General features: G+C 39.7%; 1 protein-coding gene across 5 annotated transcripts in view; it reads right to left on the reverse strand.

Moving 5' to 3' along the window:
• The window catches only part of CUL2 (cullin 2), a 160,854-nt gene that overhangs the window by 98,837 nt on the left and 48,986 nt on the right, over positions 1-13,031 (reverse strand). For 4 of the 5 annotated variants that reach the window (XM_059655987.1, XM_059656004.1, XM_059655980.1 and 1 more), the window contains exons 4-5: positions 9,309-9,403; positions 4,063-4,168 (exon numbers count right to left, since the gene is read on the reverse strand). In XM_059655987.1, the coding sequence (XP_059511970.1) occupies positions 4,063-4,168; positions 9,309-9,403 (201 nt within the window). The remainder of the gene's footprint in view (positions 1-4,062; positions 4,169-9,308; positions 9,404-13,031) is intronic. The other variant, XM_059656013.1, reaches the window with a different exon arrangement.

The following is a 13,031-nucleotide window of genomic DNA, read 5'->3' on the forward strand; positions in this document are numbered from 1 at the left end:
TGGCTGCTGGCACCTGCTTCCCTCTGGTACCTGGAGCTCGGGCTTCCCTCTGGCACCCAGGACCTGGGCTTCCCTCCAGCTGCCAGCAGGCACCCGGGACCCAGGCTTCCCTCATAGCACCGGCTTCATCCAAAAGGTCGTCCAGAAGGACATCCAATATAATTAGCATATTTTGCTTTTATTATTGTAGACTAGCGGCCTGGTGCATGAAATTCGTGCACAGGCCGGGGGTCCCCTGAGCCCAGCCTACACCCTCTCCAATCTGGGACCGCTCGGGGGATGTCTGACTGCCGGTTTAGGGCCAATCCCAGGGATCAAGCGTAAACCGGCAGTTGGACACCCCTCTCACAATCTGGGATTGTGATGGCTCCTAACTGCTCACCTACCTGCCTGCCTGATCACCCTTAACTGTCCCCCCTGCCAGCCTGATCACCCCTAACCACCTCTGCCTGCCTGCCTGATCACCCTTACCTGCCCCTCTGCCAGCCTGATCACCCCAAACTGCCTCTGCCTGCCGGCCTGATAGCCCCTAACTTCCCCCTCTGCAGGCCTGGTCGCCCCCAACTGCCTCCCCCGACAGCCTGGTTGCCCCTTACTGTCCCCCTCTGCCAGCCTGGTCACCCCTAACCACCTCTGCCTTCCTGCCTGATCACCCCTTACTGGCCCCCTTGCCGATCTGGTTGCCCCCAACTTCCCCCCTCTGCCAGCCTGGTTGCCCTTTACTGACCCCCCCCCCCCCGCTGGCCTGGTCTCCCCCAACTGCCCCCCTGCTGGCGTGGTCACCCCATGCAGCCTGCTGTTCAGTTGTTTGGTTGTCCCTCACTAACCCCTGGGCCAGCCCAGTCGCCCCACGCAGCCTCCTGTTCAGTCATTTGGTCGTTCCTCACTAACACCCCTGCCAGCCTGTTGCCCATTATCTCATTAATGTTTATCTCACTCTTAATGAAACCTATGAGTTCTTTATATATTATAGAAGTTAATCCCTTGACAGTTTTACATATTGTAGTTTGTCATAGTTTGTGACTTGACTTTTTAATTTCTTTAGTTTTTTAGTAAAAACCCTATATAATAAGGAGCTAATATGCAAATGGCCATCACACCCTCACACCATAATGGCTCAGACACTCAACACTAGGGAGAGAGGAATGGGGACCAGTCAGGCACAAATGAGCTCCAGAGAGAGGAATGGGGACCAGCCAGGCTGCGGCCTGGGAGAGGGACAAGCCACCCGCCCAGTGGTCCCGGGTATCAGCAGCTGCACCTGAGCCTGAGGCCCAGGAGAGGGACAATCCACACGCCCCACGGTCCCAGGCGCCAGCACCTGCGCCTGTGGCTCAGGAAAAGGACAAGCTGCCTGCCCCGTGGTCCCAGGCGCCAGCGGCTGTGTCTGCACCTGCGGCCCGGGAGAGGGACAAACTGCCCGCCCCACGGTCCTGGGCGCCAGCACCTGCACCTGCGGACCAGGAGAAGGTCAAGCCGCCCGCCCCACAGTCCCAGGCATCTGCAGCTGCAGCCCAGGCGAAACTGCCCACCCATGGTCCCCTGAGGCTGCAGCTGGCCCGGGCAAAGCCAGTCCAGGTCCTGGGTGCCTGCCGCCCGCCAGAGGGAGGGAAGCTGGGTCCCGGATGCCTGCAACCAGCCAGAGGATAGGATCCTGGGTCCCGGGTGCGGGGTGAGGCAGAGGCAGTTAGGGGCAATCAGGCCAGCAGAGAAGTAGTTAGGGGTGGTCAGGCAGGCAGAGGTGGTTAGGAGCGATCAGGCAGGCAGGCAGGCAGGCAGGCAGGCGAGCGGTTAGGAGCCAGTGGTCATGGATTGCAAGAGGCAGTCGGACATTCCCCAAGGGGTCCCGGATTGAAGAGGGTGCAGGCCCAGCTGAGGGACCCACCCCCATGCACAAATTTCGTGCACTGGGCCTCTAGTATATTATAATGTACTCAAGTTATCAATCTTTTCCTTTATCATTTGTATTTTTTGTGTCTTTTAAGGACTCCTTCCCTACCCTAAGGTCATAAAGGTATGGTCTTAAGATCATAAGGTCTTCTATATTGTCTCCCAAAAGTTTTCAAGTTTTCCCTTTCACATTTAAGCCTTTAAACTCCAGATAATTTTTCCATACATAGTAAAAATTATTCCAGAATCAAAACTAATTGCTCATTTCTAACTGAACTGCACCCACAGAGATATGTCTGTTTTTTGCCTCTATATTCTGTTTCTCTGGAGTAACTCTACTCAGATCCATTGGTAATTCCATTTCAAATAAATAAAAGCATCTGTCTTCTTACAAGGAACATCCTTTAAGTTTTGCCTTCTTTTTTTTTCCTTTTTAAATAGCATGAAAAAGTAAAAATAGAAGATAATACATAAGAAAATGAGATTTTTATAGCAAATGTTTTAAAGCAAACATTGTACTAGAGTATTTCTTTCACAATCAGCATAAGCATTATACAATTCTCCACACTTAAATCTGAGCTGTGGTGGAAGGGCAAATTGGTAAAGCCCTTTGAAAGGAAAATTGGCAGAGCAAGCTTTAACCCAGAAAATCAAGTTCCAGGTACCCACTCTATGAAATTTTCTGCTTCTATATAAAGAGATACATACATAACTGTAATTCCATGAGTGTAATGTTTTTGTCACTTTGTTCACTAGTGTATTCCTAAAATACAGAACAGTGCCTGTCACACAGAGGGATTCAAAAAATATTTAATAAATAAACAACGATGTTCGCTATAGTATTGTTTGTAATAACAAAAAACTGAAACGATAAATTATTTAATAATTAATAAATTATTATTTGCCTAATGTAGAATATTAAGCTCTCACACAAAAATTAACTTATGTGAAAAGAACTCCTAGACATGTTAAAAAAGTTGGAGGACTTTAGATAAGGTATGACATTGTTTAAAAAATAAAATAAAAACTATTATGCATGCATGCATGAAATTTATATGCAAATACACAGGTAAAATTCAGAAAAGATATAAATCAAACTGTGTATAGTGATTTCTTCTTGGAAAAGGAGCAGGCTTGATGGTGTTAATAAGAAATAATCATTAAGTAAAATATTCACTTATAAAACTACTAATTAAAGCAACCATTGTTAAGATTTTGGTATTTCTCACTGATGTGCTTCACAATATCCTTTTTTCCCCTTCAGTTTTATTCCTATTAAATACACCATGTTACCCTTATTAAAGGTCCTATGAACAATTTTCTACTATTATTTTATTCATTTGCCTAATTTTATAACAAAATCATACTGGATATATTCTTCCACATTGGAAATTTACACTGTCTATCCATTAGTTACCCTTATTAGCATGAGTGCAAGGAATACTTTCAAACTAATTTCCAAGAAATTTCTTAAAAGGATGATTCTAATTTAAATCTCTAATAATGCTACATCTTATGTTTACTTCCTTCATTAACACTCATCACAATTTAACATTAATTTCTTTACTTCTTTGGCATCTGCTTCCCATGAGGACAGGGACCTTCTGTCTGTTCACCACTGCATCTGCAATGTCTGGCTACTCAACAAATACGTATTACTTGGAAAAGCAAACATTATACTAGAGTGTTTCTTTCACAATCAGCACATGCATTATATAATTCTCCACATTTAAATTTGAGTAAACTACTTGAGCTGCATATATAACTGTTTTACTTCGAATTTAATTACTTTTAAAATTTAAAATAAATTTGTTATATGCATAAATTTGTATTTATTCTCCTTTAGGATCCCTTTTAAATCCACGTCCTTTGTACTTTTTACTACAGGAATCTCAACATTTTCGAAACACTTTTCATGAACTTTGTCACATAATGGAACTACAAACCTATCATCAATGTAATTATTAAAATACTTATCATGTCTTTTCTGTTCTTCTCATCTATTTGAAGTTTCTTAGAAAATCATTACAGTATTTTATTTACTTAAAATTTAGGATGTTTTAAATTTTGACCTCGTTAACTCAGTGTCCTTTAAAAAAGGACAGTGAACCAAATGTTTTTAAATAAATAAAAACATTCTTATGCTTGACAATAATTTAAAGAATTTCCTACCTCTCCTATTTCCATAAGAGGTTCATTCATATCTACACCACCATAGCCATACTGAAGGTCAGCTTCTGTCAATTTATTTTTTTTAATAAACTGGGTGTTGAGATACCTGAAAAACAAATGTAATATCATTGAAAAGTATGTCAAATAGGTAGGAAAACAAATAATTTGCAACTTTGGAACAATAATTTTAGGGTTATAAATCAACTACAGAATAGTTGAGTAATATGCCCAAAAGAAATTAAATAAAAATTAAAAATTAGCCGAACCGGTTTGGCTCAGTGGATAGAGCATCGGCCTGCGGACTCAAGGGTCCAGGGTTCGATTCCGGTCAAGGGCATGTACCCTGGTTGCGGGCACATCCCCAGTCGGGGGCGTGCAGGAGGCAGCTGATCGATCTCTCTCATCGATGTTTCTAACTCTCTATCCCTCTCCCTTCTTCTCTGTAAAAAAATCAATAAAATATATTTTAAAAATAAATAAATAAATAAAAATAAATAAAAATTATTACCCAACTTTCTATGTAAGGACTTAAGAGACAAAGAATAAGACCTTTAGAGCAGAATAAAAAAAAAGACACCTAAAATCACAGTTTCAATTTAAAAATTCAAGGGGCCCTTGCCAGGTGACTCAGTTGGTTGGAGCATCATCCTGTACACCAAAAGGTTATAGTTTCAATTTCTGGTTAGGGCCTATACCTAGTTATAGGTTCAATCCCTGATCGGGGAACATATGGGAGGCATCGATGTTTCTTCCTCTCTCACATCTCTCTCTTCTTATCTCTAAAATCAATAAACAAAGGAAAGAAGGAAAGGAGAGGAGGGAGGGAGGGAGGAAGGGAGGGAGGGAGGGAGGGAGGGAGGGAGGGAGGGAGGGAGGGAGGGAGGGAGGAAGGAAGGAAGGAAGGAAGGAAGGAAGGAAGGAAGGAAGGAAGGAAGGAAGGAAGGAAGGAAAAATAATCAAGTGTTTATAAAAACACCAAAAGCCTTATAGCCAAATAGGTCTATCCAACAGACAACCCTTCAACAATCTCATTAGATCATTTCAAGATTCTTCTCAGTAAGTCAAGATAAGATTTCAAAAAGAAGGCCATCACAAGAGACAACAAAGGTCTCTAATAACACTAAAAGCATAGATGCAACATGAGAATATAACTCTGGTAAACATATATGCACCCAATATAGGAGCGTATATATATATATATATATATATATATATATATATATATATATATATATATATATATATACACATACACACACACACACACACACACACACACATATATAACACTTCTATAGGACTTGAAGGGAGAGATCAACAACAATACAGTCATTGTAGGGGACTTTAACACCCCGCTGACCTCACTAGATAGATCTTCCAGACAAAAATTTAATAAGAAAACAGTGAATCTAAATGACATGCTGTACCAGATGGATTTAACTGACATTTATAGAATATTTTATGCCAAGCTGCATAATATACATTCTTCTCAAGTGTACATGGATCATTCACAAAGATAGAACACATGTTAGAACACAAAACAAGTCTCTACATGTTCAGGAAGATTGAAATATCAAGCATCTTCTCAGATCACAGTGGAATGAAATTAGAAGTCAACTACAGTATAAACACCAAAAAACATTTAAACACATGGAGGCTAAATAACATGTTATTAAACAATGAATGAGTTACCAAAGAGATCAAGAATACATCACATAAACAAATTGAAAGACAAAAATCACAGGATCATATCAAAAGACGCACAAAGAGCATTCTACAAAATTAAATGGCCATTTTTGATAAAAACTCTCAGCAAAATGGGAACAGAGGGAGCATATCGGTATATAATATAGGCCATATATAGTAAAACGTACAGCCAACATCTTACTCAATGGCAAAAACTAAAACCATTTCCCCTAAGAACAGGAACAAGACAGGGATGTCCCCTTTCACCACCCTTATTCAACATAGAACTGGAAGTCCTAGCCACAGCATTCAGACAAGAAGAAATAAAAAGCATCCCAAATTGGAAAGGAGCAAGTAAAACTCTCATTATTCTCAGACGACATGATATTGTACACAGAAAACCCTAAAGACTCCACCACAAAAACTACTAGAGTTAATAAAAGAATTTGGAAATGTAGCAGGATACAAAAATCAATACCCAAATATCGATGACTTCCCTCCCGCCCCTCCCCCCTGGCTTTTTTTTACACCAATAATGAATTCTCAGAAAAGGAAACTAAACAAACAATCCCATTTACCACTGCAACAAAGAAATGAAGATACTTAGGAATAGACTTAACCAAAGAGGCAAAAGATTTGTATTCGAAAAACTACAGGACGTTGAAAAAAGAGATGGAGGAAGATATAAACAAGTGGAAGAATATGCCATGGATTGGTAGAATCAACATCAGTAAAATGTCCACAGTACCCAAGGCAATATACAGATCTAATATAATCCCTATTAAACAGCATATTTCACAGACCTAGAACAAATACTCAAAAATTTATATGGAACCAAAGAAGATCCCAAATATCCATAGCAATCTTGAAAAATAAGAAAAATGTTGGAAGAATCACAATACCAGATATCAAATTATAGCACCATAATCAAAACAGCCTGATACTGGCACAAGAACAGGCATATATATCTATGGAACAGAACAGAGAAGACAGAAATCAACCCAAGCCATTACATTCAATTAATATTTGACAAAGGAGGCAAGAACATACAATGGACTCAAGACAGTCTATTAAATGGTGTTGGGAAAATTGGAGAGATATATGCAAAAAAATAAAACTAGACAACCAACTTACACCAAACACAAGAATAAACTCAAAATGGATAAAAGACTTAAATTCTAAGTCGGGAAACCATAAAAATCCTAGAAGAAACTATAGGCAGCAAAATCTCAGGCATCTCTCGTAGCATTATGTTTATGGATACATCTCCTAGGGCAAAGGAAACTAAGGAGAAAACAAACAAAAGAGACTACATCAAACTAAAAAGCTTCTGCACAGCAAAAGAAACCATCAAGAGAATGAAAAGGGAGGCCCACTGTATGGGAGAACATATTTGGCAATGATACATCTGATGAAGGGTTAATATCCAAAATATATAAGAAACTCATGCAACTTTTTTCTAAATATATTTTTATTTATTTCAGAGACGGAGAGAGAGGTAGAAACATCAATGATGAGAGAGAACCATTGATCGGCTGCCTCCTTCACTCCTCCTACTGGGGATTGAGCTGGCCACCTGGGCATGTACCCCTGATCAGAATTGAACCCAGAACCCCTTAGTCCACAGACCCATGCTCTATCCACTGACCCAAACCAGCTAGGGCAGGAACTCATACAACTGAACAAAAGGAAGCAATCCAATTAAAAAATGGACAAAGGACGACCTAAATAGGCACTTCTCCAAAGTGGACATACAGATGGCCAAGAGACAGATGAAAAAATGCTCCAAGTCACTGATCATCAGAGAGATGCAAATTAAAACAACAATGGGGTATCACCTCACACGTGTCAGAATGGCTACCATCAACAAATCAACAAATGACAATGTTGGAGAGGATGTGGAAAAAAGGGAACCCTATTATATTGCTGGTGGGAATGCAGATTGGTGACGCCACTGTGGAAAACAGCTTGGAGTTTTCTCAAAAAATAAAAAATGCAACTGTGTTTTGACCCAGCAATCCCACTTCTAGGAATGTATCCTACAGATCCCGAAATATCAATTCAAAAGAATATGTTCACCTCTATGTTCACAGCAGCATTATTTACAACTAGAGGCCCGGTGCATGAAATTCGTGCATTAGTAGGGTCCTTAGGCCTGGCCAACCATAAGGGCTGGTCAGGGCCTTCCTTCCCCAGGCTGCCAGCTGGGGCCTTCATTCCGTACCACCCCCTGGTGGTCAGCACACGTCACAGGAAGCAGTCCAACTCCCAGTTGGTCAAACTCCCAAGGGGACAATTTGCATATTAGCCTTTTATTATATAGGATAGCCAAAATCTGGAAAGAGCCCAAGTGCACATCAGTAGATGAGTATATAAAAAAGCTAAGGCCATAACCGGTTTGGCTCAGTGGATAGAGCGTCGGCCTGCGGACTGAAAGGTCCCAGGTTCAATTCCGGTCAAGGGCATGTACCTTGGTTGCGGGCACATCCCCAGTAGGGGGTGTGCAGGAGGCAGCTGATCGATGTTTCTAGCTCTCTACCTCTCTCCCTTCCTCTCTGTAAAAAAATCAATAAAATATATTTAAAAAAAAAAAAAAAAAGCTATGGTGCCTGGCCAGCATGGCTGGGTGGTTGAGCATCGACCTGTGAACCAGGAGACCACGGTTCAATTCTCAGTCAGGGTACATGCCTGGGTTACTCAATCCCAGTAGGGGGCATGCAGGAGGCAGCTGATCAATGATTCTCTCTCATCATTGATGTTTCTATCTTTCCCTCTCCCCTCTTTGCTGAAATCGATCGAGATATATATATAAATTTTTTTTTTTTAAAGCTGTGGTATGCCCTGGCCAATGAGGCTCAGTTGAATAGAGCATCATCCCGTACACCACAAAGTGGCGAGTTTGATTCCTAGTCAGGGCACATACCCAGGTTGCAGGTTTGATCCTCAATCAGGGTACATATAGGTGGTGTCTGATCATTATTTTCTTTCTCTCTCTCTCTTTTTCCCTCCGTCCCTACCTCCGTCCCTCTCTCCCTCCAAGAGCAATAAAAATACATAAATAAGTAAACAAATAAGTAGTTGTGGTACATTTACACAAATGAATACTACTACATCACCATTTTAAAAAAGGAAATCTTTCTTACCTTTTGTAACAGCATGAATGGACCTGGAGAGTATTATGCTAAGTGAAATAAGCCAGTCAGAGAAAGACAAATACCATATGATCTCAATAATATGTGGAATTTAATGAACAAAGTAGAAGCAGAGACAAGGATACATGGAATAGTCTGACAGCTGTCAGAGGGGACAGGGGAGGTGTGTACTGGATGAAAGAAGGTGAAGGGAATAGCCAAAAAGCATTATGTGCATAACCTATAGACACAGACAACAGTGGTAAGAGAGAGAGGGAAGAGGGATGAGAATTGTGGAGGTAGGCAAAGGGAAGGAAAATGGTGTATCTGTCAACAATAAAAATAAAGTTAAAAAATATCTTTAAAAACTCTTCAATTATAAATGCAAGCAATACTGTTGAGACTGTCAGAGTTTAAAAGAATACTTACCTATACAAGCAGTCCATATAGTCTGCACCCTTGCTATATTCCTCCCAATACCTATGATACATAACAAGTACTTGTTCTTCAGACTCCAGAACTCTCTATATAAAGAAGAAAAATTTTTCACTTGGAAAGCACTTACCATTTTCATTTGTAAGCTATAAAATTTGTCAAAAGTAAATATTTTAAAATAACGGACATAGTTTAAGCATTATAAATTACACTTATAAGTTCCATTCTGATTTAACTACCTTTAGTATCAATGAAACAACTAGAAAAACATGTGAGTCTTAGATATGAAAGTGAAGCTTCATACTGGAGAGTAACTGTTTCATTCTCTAAGATCAAAGGACAAGATGTAATGATTTGATATTTTCTTTGAACTAGAATATATTAAGATCAGTTCATATAGAATATAATTCTATTGTCATGTCTCTATGTATTTCCTCAAATCCGTAACATGTGACCAACCTGTTAGTATATAAGTAAATCAGACTGATATAATTATATCACTTCAAATTATTCACTTTTGTGAATAAGACTATTTATGAAAATTGACACTTTTCCACATTCCCCAAGAAAGTTTTTTTTTTATTTCATTTACTTCAGAGAAACATATTATTTTTTGGAAAAATGAAAATCAAACTTGAATCTGAGGTCCAATATTTTAAAGTTATTTTTAAAGAAAATCTAGTCTAACAATAAAAATACATTGGACTGCTTGGCCAGTGTTGCTCAATGGTTGTGCACTGACCTATGAAGTCATGATTTAATTCCTGGTCAGGGCACATGCCCAGGGTGCAGGTGGAGGCATTCGGGATGCAGCCGAACAATGATTCCCTCTCATTATTAATGTTTTCCTCTCTCTCCCTCCCTCTACCTTCCTCTCTGAAATCAGTAAAAACATACTTTTAAAAAAATACATTGGACTGATATTCAGGGGGTCTTAGGTTCTTCTTTTATAGTTCTTTCATTAACTGTCCATATGACCTTAACAAATCATGACCTCAACTTTCATTTAATTATCTAATGAAATGACTTTATACTTGAAATTTTAACACAAGGCTCAGAACAATAGAAATAACCTATAAATTGTACTCTTTTGCTTATCATATTGGTTAATAAATTAAAAATAGCAACTATTAATCATCGTGGTGAATAGGTATTGCTGGTTTGATAATGCTATTACTGGTTTGATGGAATATAAATCCAAGAACCATCTGTTACTAATATGTCTAAACACTAAAAAATTTTCATGACTCACGACTTAGTAATTCAAGGTCTAGAATTTATCCCACAAGAAACTTAGTTACACAAAAATTATTTAGCCACAACAATGTTCACAGAAGTATTGTGGATAACAACAAATTATATAATCTACTTATATAAAAACCATGGGTGGTGTTCATCACGACCTGAACCACCGCAACCAAGCAGAAGGAAGTCAGTCCTGCAGGTGTTGTCTTGGCAACGGCTGCACCCTCCCCTGAGCTGTTTCCGGTGAGGGCGGGGTTTGAGGCAGGAACCCACCATCGGAGCGTGGACCCACTGAATCCAGGGTCACTTTGCTAAGGGCTGCACTCTCCCTAGCTGTTTCCCATGTGGCCTGAGGGAAGAACCCACCCTCAGAGCACCAGGAGCACCCAGCAGCAGTCAGTCCTGGGTTGCTGAGGTGGAGGCCACGGTGTGGTAGAACTCTGGGTCTGGCCCAACAGGGGGCGTGGCCGACCTTCAAACCAGACCCTGACAGTAGAAAGGAGGGAGCCTCATTCTTCACAGAATCTGCTGTTGGATAGCTTGCTGTCAGTGGCCTGCCAGCCAGGAACCCCATTCTCCTGCACCCCAGACCCTGACAGGAGGGAGGAGGGAGCCCCTTTCCTCACGGAAATCGACAGGTGGCCAGTTTGCTAATTAATTCCCTTTTTAAAAAAAATATATTTTATTGATTTTTTACAGAGAGGAAGGGAGAGGAATAGAGAGAAACATCGATGAGAGAGAAACATCGATCAGCCGCCTCCTACACACTACCCACTGGGGATGTGCCCGCAACCAAGGTACATGCCCTTGACCGGAATCGAACCTAGGACCCTTGAGTCTGCAGGCTGATGCTCTACCCACTAAGCCAAACTGGTTAGGGCAATTAATTCCCTTTTAATGTGCATGGATTTCATGCACCAGGCTACTAGTTGGAAATAATCTATATGGCCAGCAATATGGAAATACTGAAACAAATCATAGTATCTCCATACCATGAAAAATTTTATCATCATTGCCAGGATTACAAAGTCTATTTAATGACAAATAAAGAGGAACTTACAATATTAAAAACAAAAAGCAGATTATAAAATGTATAACATGACTCCACTTTCTAATAAAAAACAGAAGTCTACACAAAGCAAAAATATGCATTACAGTAATTATTAAATCAAATTACATGTATATTAGTATGTACCAAAAGAGATATATTTTAATAAAGATATATGGAAACTATTAACAATGATTAATTCTGGAGGTATGTTATGGTGGTATTTACTTTCTTCTTTTTTTTTTTTAAATATATTTCTTTATTGATTTCAGAGAGGAAGGGAGGAGAGAGATAGAAATATCAATGATGAGAGAGAATCATTGATCAGCTGCCTCCTGCACGCTCCCTACTGGGAATCGAGCCCGCAAACCAGGCATGTGCCCTTGGCCGGAATCGAACCTGGGACCCATTGGTCCACAAGCTGACGCTTTATCCACTGAGCCAAGCCGGCTAGGGTTTTACTTTCTTCTTGATTGCTTATCTGTATGTCCTAAATTATTTGTAATGGTAAGACTTTATTAATTTAAAAAGTTCCCTCCCCCGAATCAAATCAAATTTTTTTCTCAGAGGTGAAACTGATTTTGTTGGCTATATTAACAATTTATTTTATCATCTACACATTAGCCAACTTCTTTTTTTGTCACTGGATCTGAGAACATATAGTGTATAATTAATATAAGTATTATAAACTTTCATAAAACTACTTCAAAATACAATTTTTAATCACACAACTATACCAATGTTCACTTCTTAGTTTTAATACCATACCACTATTATGCACGACATTATCATTAAGAAGCTGGATAAAAAGTATATGAGAATAAGCTCTATTATTTTTGCAACTTTTCCAAAAATTTAAAATTACTTCATAGTTTGCCCTGGCTGGTTTGGCTCAGTGGATAGAGCATTGGCCTGCGGACTGACGGGTCCCAGGTTCGATTCCGATCAAGGGCACATGCCAGGGTTGTGGGCTCGATCCCCAGTGGGGGGGCATGCAGGAAGCAGCAGATCGATGATTCTCTCTCATCATTGATGTTTCTGTCTCTCCCTCTCCCTTCCTGTCTGAAATCAATAAAAATATATTTTAAAAAAATAATAAAATTACTTCATAGTTTAAAGAAAATCACTTACAACCTATGCTAAAATATAAAATTACAAAATTTATAACTGCCTTAAACAGTTCTTAATTATGCTCACCCTAGCAGAACTTTAATTTTAAAACTAACTTAACATAGGAAACATTTTAAGACTGATTTGAAGTACTTGTTATCAACATCGCTTTTATGAACTAGTAGATGTACATATTAAGAAAACTGTTATCTGTCATACACAAAAGAAAATAGAGCATTTCCTCTGAATGTTTTAAAGGAAACTATCATATGATCAACTGGACTCTACTTATGAGTTATGTACACTTTAAAAAC

Source organism: Myotis daubentonii, chromosome 1 (genome assembly GCF_963259705.1).
Source record: "Myotis daubentonii chromosome 1, mMyoDau2.1, whole genome shotgun sequence".
Lineage (NCBI taxonomy): Eukaryota > Metazoa > Chordata > Mammalia > Chiroptera > Vespertilionidae > Myotis > Myotis daubentonii.